This window comes from Mytilus edulis, chromosome 9 (genome assembly GCF_963676685.1).
Source record: "Mytilus edulis chromosome 9, xbMytEdul2.2, whole genome shotgun sequence".
Classification (NCBI taxonomy): Eukaryota; Metazoa; Mollusca; class Bivalvia; order Mytilida; family Mytilidae; genus Mytilus; species Mytilus edulis.
The window spans coordinates 25,312,776-25,327,160 of NC_092352.1; the positions used below are offsets into that span (position 1 = coordinate 25,312,776).

General features: G+C 31.7%; 1 protein-coding gene across 33 annotated transcripts in view; it reads left to right on the plus strand.

Annotated features, from left to right (window-relative positions):
* The window catches only part of LOC139487890 (regulator of G-protein signaling 6-like), a 64,966-nt gene that overhangs the window by 20,868 nt on the left and 29,713 nt on the right, over positions 1-14,385 (plus strand). For all 33 annotated transcript variants that reach the window (XR_011655899.1, XR_011655900.1, XM_071273056.1 and 30 more), the window contains exons 2-3: positions 1,731-1,818; positions 4,319-4,479. Coding sequence is in view for 31 of the 33 variants with exons in the window: in XM_071273056.1 (XP_071129157.1) it covers positions 1,731-1,818; positions 4,319-4,479 (249 nt within the window). In the remaining 2 variants the exon portion in view is untranslated. The remainder of the gene's footprint in view (positions 1-1,730; positions 1,819-4,318; positions 4,480-14,385) is intronic.

Genomic DNA, 14,385 nt, shown 5'->3' on the forward strand with positions numbered 1-14,385 from the left:
AATAGAAATCTATGAAATTTTAACACAAGGTTTATGACCACAAAAGAAAGGTTGGGATTGATTTTGGGAGTTTTGGTTTCAACAGTTTAGGAATAAGGGAAAGGGGGATGTGACAAAAAAATTGGGGGGGGGGGGGTCAATTTTTTTCATTTCAGATTTTTCTTCAAACATATTTTTGAGAGGGTTAATATTCAACAGCATAGTGAATTGCTCAAAGGCAAAAAAAATTTTTTAAGTTCATTAGACCACTTTCATTCTGTGTCAGAAACCTATGCTATGTCAACTATTTAATCACAATCCAAATTTAGAGCTGAATCGAGCTTGAATGTTGTGTCCATACTTGCCCCAACCGTTCAGGGTTCAACCTCTGTGGTCTTATAAAGCTGCACCCTGCGGAGCAACTGGTTAAATCTAGTCATAAAAAAATCACCAAAGTCTAAGCACAATACAAGACAAGAACAGACAGACAGATCCGGTTTTAATGATTATGAGAATTACGATTTTTGCTTTATCCTACATATCGGTCTACTTTTAATGTTGTCCCTGTAAAACCCAAAAAGTCTTAAATTACATTGAATAATTATATGTTTTTGCCTTGAGACCAGAATATTGTAAAAAAATAAAGCTAAAAATTAATTGCGTTTCAATGTAAGAAAGAGTCCAGGACACGCTCAGAATGCACAATTTTGCGTTATTTTTCCCAGACCCCTCGCCAAAATTTTTTTTGCCTCGCTATGCTCGACGAATACATTTTGCCTTACTATGAAAAGAGGCTAGTTACGGCCCTGACAATTATCAAATAAAATGATGGCTAAATTATTGACCTAATAGAGTGCTATTTCAATACTAGTAGTATATGTTGGAACATTAAACTTATAGATGATATTGGAGTATGTTTTGGTTACAAACTTTAGAAAAAGTATTATATGCTAGTTTGTTTCTTATGCATTACACATATATCTGCAAGCATTGATATACACCCATTTTATAAACTTAAAAGGAGAATTGTACTTAAATTTAGACAAATGATGAAGTATAATATTTTTGTTTGTTTAAATAAAGATATATAAAAGCAGAATATTGAAATAATAATTTGCTTTCAGCAGCTATTTGGGTTCAATTTTGTAAAAAATAAGCTCAAAAACATCACTAATATATTAATGTCTTGCATGTGATAATTCGACCTCAGTTGGGTCATATCATATACATGCAAAACAGTTAATTTGACCCTCAGTTAGATGTGGGTTGTACATGTGATCAGTATTTTCTGTTGATAATAGATAAGAATGCTGAAATTGAAAAAAGTAAAACAAGGGAGGTTTAAAGACAATCTGTTTTTTTGAAAGAGTCGGCCAACAGAAAAACTCACTCTTATGTCCCTTTTCACAGATTTGACTCAAATTTGCATATTTGATAAATAACATACTAAAAATCAAAAATGAAAATAAAATTTTCTTATTTTTGAAGAGATACTTGATCAATGAACCATTCATTTACTGATGAGTAAATCATACTTTAAAGAAATGGTAACTTAGATTGAAGTTAAAGATTTATTATATATCATATGCATTGTTTTATGCCTGTTCCACTTATATATGAAACATGTTAAATACATGAAAATTCAAACTAATTAGAACTTCAAGCTGATCTTAGATAATAACTCTATCATAGATGGTTTGTACACATTGTGTGGAAATGATAGCTTAAAACATAGTTGTTTTCTTTTGTAGATGGAGACGATTATAAAAGAATTACAGAGTGAAAAGTTTGGTTTGTTTCAAGCAATGAAAGTCAGACGGCCTGTCACTGCATTTACAGGTAAACTGAAAGTTTGGGGTTATATTGTGTATTTAAAATAACGCTTTGCAATTTGCATCTGCATTAAGTTACTTGTGTCTCCCTCCCAGACACAATAATATCTCAAAAACTACATTGACTTTGTTATAATACAGTTACTTCAGAGTGGAGTGCTGTGGCATCACTTTGTCTAGTATATTGTTTAGCCATCACCGGAATGTGTGTTGTGAATAAGGTTAGAATATCTGTCTAGGTCAGGGTCTAATTTGTAAATTAAGACGTAAACATGGGTTGGGGTATCATTTTGTGACCTTTGCACACTGAAAAACAACTACAGCTATATTTTCTAATTGCATTTTTTCTCCTCACATGAAGTTAACATTTCCTGCTTAATATATGTATCATGCAAAGTAATTAATGCATTCATGTCACTTATATACATGAGGTATTAAGATATTCATTTACATAACATGCCTGTTCAATTTATTGATTCTCATATGATAGGATGGTAATTCTTAAAATGTTATGATATATTGTGGATTCATTTGTTTTTGTGGGTATTAAATTCATGGATTTAGGATACTTTCATTTTTTCATGTACATTTGATTAAGTGGTTAATTTTGCCAATCTCTGCAAACAATGCTTATAGAAAATTTGTAATTTGTTGAACATTCAAATTCATGGTTCCATCTGTTCCCTCAAAGCCCACAAAAATAGTAATCCAACGAAATATTAAGAATCCACAGTACATACTTTGTGCAGAATCAAATATTTGTTGGCACAAATTAAACAAGCAATGATATAAGTATATTAAAGGTCTTATAATTTTATTTTTTTTTTCCAATTTAGGGCATAATGCTATCTATATACTGTGGGTTCATTTATTTTTGTGGGTACTAATATTTGAGGATTGAGAAAAACTTTCATATTCATGAGTATTTAATTTCATGGATTTGGCAAAGTCTGCATACATTTCTTCAAAACATTTGTAATTCGTTGAACACTTAAATTTCGTTGTTCCCATGTACCCACGAAATCCAAGAAATTTAGTATCCAACGAATATAATTTAAATGAATCCACAGTATTCACTTTCTAATCAAACTTCACACAAGCAAATTATTTAGACATAATTCATGTTTATAGGCCTTTTTACTTACCAAAAAAGACAGAATTTAGTTATAACAAAAATCTTATTTTGAGTGAAGTGCATCAAAATACAGGCAGCATTTAAGGTTTCAAAGTGATTAAAATACAAATTCTGTGCCCAAGCATTGCTTATAGATAACACTCTTTATGTCAAACAGACCTTTTGGGATCCGCCAGGTTTGTCATAATGATACACATCTTCAAAAATTTGAAGGCTAAATATTCATTGGCTTATTTTTATAATTATCAGAACAGAAAGTAGAACAGACTTGTTAGATGCTTGTGAGCAAAGCTTTGACACAGGATCCATAAAAATTATTTCAATCTGATTGCATAGTTTTCACCTTTTCCCTCCATCTCTCTGACAAAAAAAACTCACAAAAACTCCAAAAGCATAGGTAGAATACTGATGAAATTTTGCAGTTTCAGTGCATGATATATAGTTATGCATATTTATATGTCGTGCTGCAATTTGCAAACAGTAACTTGTAGAGAATGTTAGCCGTGTGGACATATGATGAGCTTATGTCCAAGAGAACTAGTCTGGGCATGGCAGTCAAAGAAGGCTATTTCAACCAAAAATCCTGTCTTTATATTTTTTCCAATTTTTGTCTTCACTTGGACCTGTAACCTAGAGTAGTCTTTCACACCACACTTGAGTTTATAAATACTGGCAGTAGTTATGTTCTAGCAGATTTACATTGTTATTAATTATTATTTGGAATTTCAATACCTATTTATGGTGTGGGTCAAACACAGACGAGAATTTCCGGTCTCAACGATTATAATTTTTCTTAAAATTCCAGAGTGTTTGTAATCTTATATTGCCACGACTACATATCTGGTGGTTCCAGAGAGTATTTGGTGGTACATTTACTGTATTTGCACTTTAATTAGTTCCATCAATTATTTCCTTAGGTATAAATAAGATTAGGCCAATTTTATGTGGTTCCATATATCTTTATCCATACTAGATATTGATATACATTGTGATTATGAGCTACACCAAATGCCAGAAAGCATAAAAAAGAATAAAAACCACCATAAGCTTTATTTGAACATCAGGACTTATACACTTAAAATTGGTGGACCTGCCTCTCTTTTAGGGGTCAGGAGCAACAGTTTTCTAGACATTAAATATTAATTAATTGGAACTTAAAGTGGACCTTAAACCTGATGAACATAACAATACTAAGTTTTCCTTCATTCTATTCAAAGTCCCAAATTTTAAGCATGTTTTGTAAATAGGCCTAGGATGCTGTGTCTCAGTAAGTTATACCAAATGCATCATTTCAGTAGTAGAACAAATTAGGATTGCCAGTACATGTATAAACAATATATTTTATATATGATTATATATTTTCTGTCTCCAGGTTATGATTTAGTACAATGGTTGAGGAAGAGGTTTGATATGGAGGAGCAGAAAGAGGCCATACATTTATCACAGCTGTTATGTCAGTATGGATATATCTACCCACTGGACCTAAAAAGTTACAGTATAAAGGAGGATCGATCAGTAGAATACAGATTCCAGGTACATTATATTAACATTTCACTCATATTATTATCTGCGTAGTTGAAGGCAGAAACAGGTCTAAAAAACCTGTCTAAAAAACTCTGCCTATCACTCCATCCAAAGGAAAAAGATTTCATTATGACAACTTTATAAACTGGGAACAGTAACCAAACTATGACATGATTATATTTCTCTGTGAAATAGTGTTTTTTATCTGAAAGTCAAATACATCAAAACTGTCATTTTTTGGAAGTGAGGCGTTTGAGGTGTGTCTGTAAAAGTTAAATACTTGGTGAATCAAAAAATCATAATCAACAGCATACTTAAAATCAATGCTGACGAAATGGAAAAGCGGCAAAAGACTAATTTTGTTTACTTAAAACTTACAAGTTATATATCAGGAAAATACTGTAAGATTTTGAACAGTTTTACATAAAGGGAGTTACAAACCTTTTCTGGAAGATACTACTTCAGATGAAAGAGATACTATTGAATAAGTACTTCCTGATTTTAAGAACATTATAAAGCTTACATTATATACCTCTTCTTAGTCACGGGATCATTACCATTAAACCTAATAGTAATATGTGAATCATATAGTGTTACATAGTCTCTCTCTAATTTGTGAGATCTCTATGTGTTTATGTTCATAGAACACCATATGAACCTCTGATCAGGTGTATAATATATATCACTTTTCAATTTTGAATTGATTAATAAGGAAATCCAAATTGAACAGTGATTGTAATTAACAAAGTAAAATAGAATTGTTGAGAATCTTAAATTCAAACATACTTGATACACTGTTAAAGAACTTGTGAACTACAGGATGTCTATTTTCACATTTACATTTGGCCTCACTCAATATTTTTGCCACAGGCCAGTTTCAGCCTGTTAAAATAGCTTAACCAATCTCAATTCTCATTATGATTTCACAATTTCATCAAATGATTCTGCCAACCAACTAACAAAATCTACTAAATATAAAATATAGAAAGATCATCTTATTAAAAAACACTTATGATCCTTTCAAATTATCTCATAACAGTATGATCCTTTCTCTCACATCAGTATGATCCTTTCTCTCACACCAGCATGATCCTTTCGTATTCTCTCACACCAGTATGATACTTTCTCTCACAACAGTATGATGATCCTTTCTCTCACACCAGCATGATCTTTTCATATTCTCTCACAACAGTATGCTCTTTTCTCTCACACCAGTATGATCCTTTCTCTCAAACCAGTATGATCCTTTCTCTCACACCAGTATGATCCATTCATATTTTCTCACAACAGTATGATCCTTTCTCTCAAACCAGTATGATCCTTTCTCTCACACCAGCATGATCTTTTCATATTCTCTCACAACAGTATGCTCTTTTCTCTCACGCCAGTATGATCCTTTCTCTCAAACCAGTATGATCCTTTCTCTCACACCAGTATGATCCTTTCATATTCTCTCACAACAGTATGATCCTTTCTCTCAAACCAGTATGATCCTTTCTTTCAAACCAGTATGATCCTTTCTCTCACACCAGTATGATCCTTTCTCTCAAACTAGTATGATACTTTCTCTCAAACCAGTATGATCCTTTTTCTCAAACCATTATGATCCTTTCTCTCAAACCAGTATGACCCTTTCTCTCAAACTAGTATGATCCTTTCTCTCAAACCATTATGATCCTTTCTCTCAAACCAGTATGACCCTTTTCTCTCAAACCAGTATGATCCTTTCTCTCAAACCAGTATGATCCTTTCTCTCACACCAGTATGATCCTTTCATATTCTCTCACAACAGAATGATCCTTTCTCTCAAACCAGTATGATCCTTTCTCTCAAACCAGTATGATCCTTTCTATCACACCAGTATGATCCTTTCTCTCAAACTAGTATGATCCTTTCTCTCAAACCAGTATGATCCTTCTCTCAAACCAGTATGATCCTTTCTCTCAAACTAGTATGACCTTTTCTCTCAAACTAGTATGATCCTTTCTCTCAAACCATTATGACCCTTTCTCTCAAACCAGTATGACCATTTCTCTCAAACCAGTATGATCATTTCTCTCAAACCAGTATGATCCTTTCTCTCACACTTGTAGTACCTGTGTATGAGTTTTAGCACCAAAATCCAGAGGAAATTATTTTATGGCCTGATAAGTAATGTCAAATGCCACCAAATATTGAAAGAAGAAATGGATTCTATCCTACAAAATATTGTGGTGAAAATGATTTATCTTTAGACCTGTATCAGACTTGAATTTTATTGGATAACACTGGGAAACCATTTCATCTCTAGGCACATTTTAAATCAAAAGGAGAAGGTGTGGATGATAAGTCATATTTGGACCAATTTTTGATGTCACAAACAAAATTCTATCATAATCATATTTTTTGTTTGTTTTATTTTTCATATCCAATTGTGTTTACTATGAGAAAAACCAAGTTATCATGTGTTATTTACTCTGATAAGGTCAACAGCTTTTCTTTTTATATTATTCAGAGGGTTTGTTGAAAAAGTAATATTAAAAAATCTTGTAAGAAATAATATGACCAATTTGTGCTTATTTTTCAAGTTGACCTTAACCTTAAAAATGGCAAGTTATAATTAATATTCCATCCAACTATCAGTGCTCTGGAAATTGATGTGTCAATAAAACCAACTATTGTAAATTCAGAAATTATTGCATGCAATTATTATTGTGATTTTGTGATTTTAATTTTTACGATTTTGAGAAAAATTCTGTTTAATTCATATAAAAATATCTTAAAATGTGAGTTTAAATTATTGCATTTACAACCTTGTTGTATTTTTCGCAATAATAAAAACCTCGCAATAATTTCTGAATTTACAGTATATATACAAAAAGAAGATGTGGTATAATTGCAGATGAGACAACTCTTCACAACAGACCAAATTACACAGAAATTAACAACTGTATGGCCTTTAATAATGAGCAATGCCACTTTCTACATGGTCTATTTTTTCTAAGAATTTATTTCACACCTTAATGTAAATGAATTTCTGAATTAAACAAAAAAGTTATGTAGTTTCTAAGAGAAAATTGATACATGTACTGTATTATTTGCAAGTGAGCATAGCTTTTTTTTTAATCATTTACTAGTAATAACATCTGTTCCATCGAAATAAGAGACATCTTTGTTCCTTTGTTTTGACTTTTTTCTCTCTAGGAAACAGAAACTGAAACCAACATTTGTACTTTTCCTAGAAGTAATCTGATATAATTAGTGTTTACACATGTCATCATTTTTAATGAAATGTAATTTAATGTAATGTAATTAAACCAAAAACTGTCTGGTATAGAAGAGATATAGTTTATGTGTATATAAAACAAAAAACCCACGAAGTAATCTGATATAATTAGTGTTTACACACATCATGATTTTTAATGAAATGTAATTTAATGTAATGTAATTAAACCAAAAACTGTCTGGTATAGAAGAGATATATAGTTTATGTGTATATAAAACAAAAAACCCACGAAGTAATCTGATATAATTAGTGTTTACACACATCATGATTTTTAATGAAATGTAATTTAATGTAATGTAATTAAACCAAAAACTGTCTGGTATAGAAGAGATATATCGTTTATGTGTATATAAAACAACAAACCCACGAAGTAATCTGATATAATTAGTGTTTACACACATCATGATTTTTAATGAAATGTAATTTAATGTAATGTAATTAAACAAAAATCTGTCTGGTATAGAAGAGATATATAGTTTATGTGTATATAAAACAACAAACCCACGGAATACTAAGAAATAGCTATTATATTAAATGAATAGTGATTTTGTTTCTGCTGAAGTTTTTATATGAATAATAAGTGATGCTGTTTTAAAACATTAGTTAGACAGCAACACAGCAAAAATAACCAAAAGACATCATATTATTTTTAACATCTGAGAAAATGTAAAGTTACATGTATTGTTATATTTACTTAATTTTGTGAGCAAAATTTTTTTTACATTTAAAAACATCTGTTTCATCAAAATGAAAGACAACTGATTACTGTGTTTTCTTTGTTTTTTCATATTTTACCAAGGCCACACCAATTTAATTTCTTGTGTTACGGATTTTTGAACTCTAAAAATTGGGGCGAGCGAGAGATTTGAAAATTTTAATAAAAAAATATTTAATTTGCAAATTATTGAGGCGAAGCTTGAAAAGTAAAGACGAGCGATTATAATTTTTTTTTGTAAACATAAAATAGTAGGATTTGACAATATCAAAACTTGATTTATCACTTGTACTTTGACATTTCTTTAATTTATGAAGTATTTTTCCCCCTGTTTACCAAGAAATTATTGAATAATTAAATCTGGTCTTTGTATGTGTGACTGACAATGAGACAATTCTCCATCCAAGTCATAATCAGGTTGGGAACAACCCCTTAATGTTATAAATATCCCTTTTAATGAGGGGTCAATACAACTTTATAATATATTTTTTTGTAAAAAACACTTTTTAGTACAAACACGACAAAAGGGCTCATATTTTCCCAAAGAACTATATATCTATCTGGTATTAAATGGTCCAAAAATTTTGTAATATTTCTGGACTTTAACCATGTTAACACATTTACTTTAACAGTTTAATATTATTCAAAATGAGTGGACCCCTCCAAGGACGTATGTTAGTTATACGTCCTTGACCCCTCTTTTAGAATACATTGTTGTAGTTGTTAAAAATATGTTGTATTTAACCTCTTTTTGAGTAAAAAATTCTAAGTTATCAAAGGTTTTGTATAGTAGCACTTTACAAATCCTTGGTATTTCTATTATTTTCTTTTCTACAACAGTAAAATGACCCCTTGTCTGAAAAAGGGATGGGGGGGGGGGGGGGTATTGTTCCCAACCTGATAATAACAAACACAGGTCAAAGTACGGCCTTTTACACAGGGCTTTGATCAATACCAAACAGCAAACTATAAGGGACCCCAAACAAGTGTACACAATTCGAACAGGAAAACCAACGATCTAATTTATATATTCAAACGGGAAAATACCAATCCACCACATCAACAAACGACAACTGCTGAACGACAGGTCCCTGAATTAATCAGGACAGGTGCATAAACATACAGCGGCTATGGATAGTTTTGTTTTGCCAGCATAAAATATAATTGCAGTAAATGAAGGCAACTCTTTCAGAAGTTCCTTGTATTTTATTCTAACAACGACATTTTGTGATAGGGAATATAAGTAAGGGGGAAAGAAACCTATGTTTTGTTCTGTATAGGTATTTCCGCTGTTATATTTCGGAGCACTCCAACTTTGGATTAATTGGTTTCACAGATATGTACAGTGTGGTGGGGTGCTAATAGGTTTAAAATCGTTATATACAGGTTTAAAAGACTTTGATCTAAAGACAAATGTTTATATCTTTTTATAATATTTACAAAAAAACGGTGTGGGAAATGGACATGATTACATTTCCGGATGCGGGAAGCGGGAATATAAAAAAAATAAAAAAAAAACTGTTTTGAAAAAAATAGGTGCGGGCGGGTCCGTCGAACAAGGAATTAAATTGGTGTGACCTAAGGATAAATGAACTGAAACCAACAATTGTCTGTCTCCTAGAAGTAACAGCTTGTTCCATCAATAAGTGTTTATACACTTTATGAATTTCAATAAAAATGAAATTTTTAAAAACTAAATTAAATGAAACCAACAATTGTCTGTTTCCTAAAAGTACCAAAAAAAACCAGTTAGTCAACAATTACTGTTTACACAGTAATCTACAGGAATTTCTTAAAATTGTAATGCATTTAAAACAAAACTTTGAAAAGAAGAGATATATTGGTCGGGTGAATGTGAAACAACAAAGCAATGAATGAATGAAATGCTACAAGCACTTAGAAATAACCAGTGTTTTATTGCTATTACCAGTAGATTTTTCAAATTGATAAATTGTGATCGGTATGGGCTTTGCTCATTGTTAAAGGCCGTAAGGTGACCTATAGTTATTAGTTTCTGTGTCATTTTGGTCTCTTGTGGAGAGTTGTCTGAAGCTCTAAATAATCCAGAGTGAAGGATTTTCTTGCTGTCTATATAATACCTCAATCTCTAAATTATCCAGGGTGAAGGATTTTCTTGCTGTATATAAAATACGTCAAGCTCTAAATTATCCAGAGTGAAGGATTTTCTTGCTGTCTATATAATACCTCAATCTCTAAATTATCCAGGGTGAAGGATTTTCTTGCTGTATATATAATACGTCAAGCTCTAAATTATCCAGAGTGAAGGATTTTCTTGCTGTCTATATAATACACCAAGCTCTAAATTATCCAGAGTGAAGGATTTTCTTGCTGTCTATATAATACGTCAAGCTCTAAATTATCCAGAGTGAAGGATTTTCTTGCTGTCTATATAATACGTCAAGCTTTAAATTATCCAGAGTGAAGGATTTTCTTCTTGCTGTCTATATAATACGTCAAGCTCTAAATTATCCAGAGTGAAGGATTTTCTTGCTGTCTATATAATACGTCAAGCTCTGAATTATCCAGAGTGAAGGATTTTCTTGCTGTCTATATAATACGTCAAGCTCTAAATTATCCAGAGTGAAAGATTTTCTTGCTGTCTATATAATACGTCAAGCTCTAAATTATCCAGAGTGAAGGATTTTCTTGCTGTCTATTTAACACATCAAGCTCTAAATTATCAGACAGAGTAAAGGATTTTCTTGCTCAGTCTATATAACACATCAAGCTCTAAACTATCCAGAGTGAAGGATTTTCTTGCTGTCTATATAATACGTCAAGCTCTAAATTATCCAGAGTGAAGGATTTTCTTGCTGTCTATTTAACACATCAAGCTCTAAATTATCAGACAGAGTAAAGGATTTTCTTGCTCAGTCTATATAACACATCAAGCTCTAAACTATCCAGAGTGAAGGATTTTCTTGCTGTCTATATAATACGTCAAGCTCTAAATTAACCAGAGTGAACGATTTTCTTGCTGTCTATATAATACGTCAAGCTCTAAATTATCAGACAGAGTAAAGGATTTTCTTGCTGTCTATATAATACGTCAAGCTCTAAATTAACCAGAGTGAACGATTTTCTTGCTGTCTATATAATACGTCAAGCTCTAAATTATCCAGAGTGAACGATTTTCTTGCTGTCTATATAATATGTCAAGCTCTAAATTATCCAGAGTGAAAGATTTTCTTGCTGTCTATATAATACGTCAAGCTCTAAATTATCCAGAGTGAAGGATTTTCTTGCTGTCTATATAATACGTCAAGCTCTAAATTATCCAGAGTGAAGGATTTTCTTGCTGTCTATATAATATGTCAAGCTCTAAATTATCCAGAGTGAAGGATTTTCTTGCTGTCTATATAATATGTCAAGCTCTAAATTATCCAGAGTGAAGGATTTTCTTGCTGTATTGAAGAACCATTGGTGGCCTTTTGCTCTTTTATGCTCTTTGGTCAGGTTGTTGTCTCTTTGACATGTTCCCCATTTCCATTCTCAATTTTATTCAACTCTAATTGCTGGAATGCCTTACACAAACTTTAGATAAAAAAAAGCCCCATAGCTCAATTCTACTGTAGTTAGTTTGTTACTACACATCATAGTTTGTACTGAGCTTCTTCAGCTTGACTTAAAGTAAGACACACTTTGTGACCCTTTTCATACTCTTTACATAATAATATCCTGTTTACCTAATCCATGTTTAACCTTCCAATTATTTTCATGACCCACACATATGATATTAGAGAGGGGATAATGGTTTACAGTCAGATCTGCCCAGTCTTAGGTTTTAGTTTTGGTTACATGTAGTTTACGAAGAAGTTACGGTCACATAAACTTGAAACTTATTTTGATTTATGAAAATGACAGGTTTCCATTTGAAGTCAACTCTCCTATAAAGAGTTGATACTAGCTATTTGTCTATTACTGTGGATTCATTACTATTTGTTGGATACCAATTTTTGTGGTTTTTCGTGGATACATGTGAACCATGAATTTAACTGTTCAACGAATTACAAATTTTCTATCTGATTGTATGCAGAATATGGCAAAAATATGAAATCAAATATCCATAAAAAGGCAAGTTTTCCCCTATCCACTAAAATTGGTACCCATGAAAATAAATGAATCCAACTTAGTTTTTTTCAGATCTTAAATGAGGTTATCAGTTGACCTTTTGATATATATTGTAATGGCCATGTATTATTAAGCTATGATTTATGGTTAATGTAACAGAACTGCAGTGGTCTGTATAGATGCTGCTCATCAAACTTTTTATACGACCGCAAAAATTGAAAAGTTTTTGGTCGTATATTGGTATCACGTTGGCGTCGTCGTCTGCATCGTCATCGTCGTCCGAATACTTTTATTTTTCGCACTCTAACTTTAGTAAAAGTGAATAGAAATCTATGAAATTTTAACACAAGGTTTATGACCACAAAAGGAAGGTTGGGATTGATTTTGGGAGTTTTGGTCCAAATATTTTAGGAATTAGGGGCCAAAAAGGGCCCAAATAAGCATTTTCTTGGTTTTCGCACTATAACTTTAGTTTAAGTAAATAGAAATCTGTGAAAGATTGATTTTGGGAGTTGAGGTTCCAACAGTTAAGGAATTAGGGGCCCAAAAAGGGCCCAAATAAGCATTATTCTTGGTTTTCGCACAATAACTTTTGTATAAGTTAATAGAAATCAATGAAATTTAAACACAAGGTTTATGATCACAAAAGGAAGGGTTGGAATGATTTTGGGAGTTTTGGTCCCAATATTTTAGGAATTAGGGGCCAAAAAGGACCCAAATAAGCATTTTCTTGGTTTTCGCACTATAACTTTTGTATAAGTAAATAGAAATCAATGAAATTTAAACACAAAAGGAAGGTTGGGATTGATTTTGGGAGTTGAGGTCCCAACAGTTTAGGAATTAGGGACCAACAAGGGGCCCAAATAAGCATTATTCTTGGTTTTCGCACCATAACTTTAGTATGAGTAAATAGAAATCTATGAAATTTAAACACAAGGTTTATGACCATTAAAGGAAGGTTGGGTTTGATTTTGGGAGTTTTGGTCCCAACAGTTAAGGAATAAGGGGCCCAAAGGGTACAAAATTGAACTATGTTTGATTTCATCATAAATTGAATAATTGGGGTTCTTTGAAATGCCGAATCTAACTGTGTATGTAGATTCTTAATTTTTGGTCCTGTTTTCAAATTGGTCTACATTAAGGTCCAAAGGGTCCAAAATTAAACTTAGTTTGATTTTAACAAAAATTGAATTCTAGGGCTTTTTTGATATGCTGAATCTAAACATGTACTTAGATTTTTGATTATGGGCCCAGTTTTCAAGTTGGTTCAAATCAGGATCCAAAATTGTTATATTAAGTATTGTGCAATAGCAAGAAATTTTCAATTGCACAGTATTCAGCAATAGCAAGAAATCTTCAATTGCACAGTATTGCGCAATAGGAAGAAAACTTCAATTGCACAGTATTGTGCAATAGCAAATATTTTCAATTGCACAGTATTGTGCAATAGCAAGAAATATCTAATTGCACAATATGGTGCAATAGCAAGAAATTTTCAATTGGAGTTATCTTTCTTTGTCCAGAATAGTAGTTGAATCAACTTAAATCATTGTTTTATACAATATACAATGTATATTCACTTTTACTACCAACTGATAAATTAAAACAATCTTTACCATTCAGTGATAACAAGCACTTTATTTTACATTTTAATATTTTATGATGTATTTAAATGAGTAGTTATTGTTGCAAACTCCATTAGAAATTTGAATTGAGATCAGTTTTGGAAAAAGGGAAAGGGGGATGTGATAAAAAAAAATGGGGGGGAGGGGTTAAATTTTTCTCATTTCAGATTTCATAAATAAAAAGAAAATTTCGTCAAACATTTTTTTGAGAGGATTAA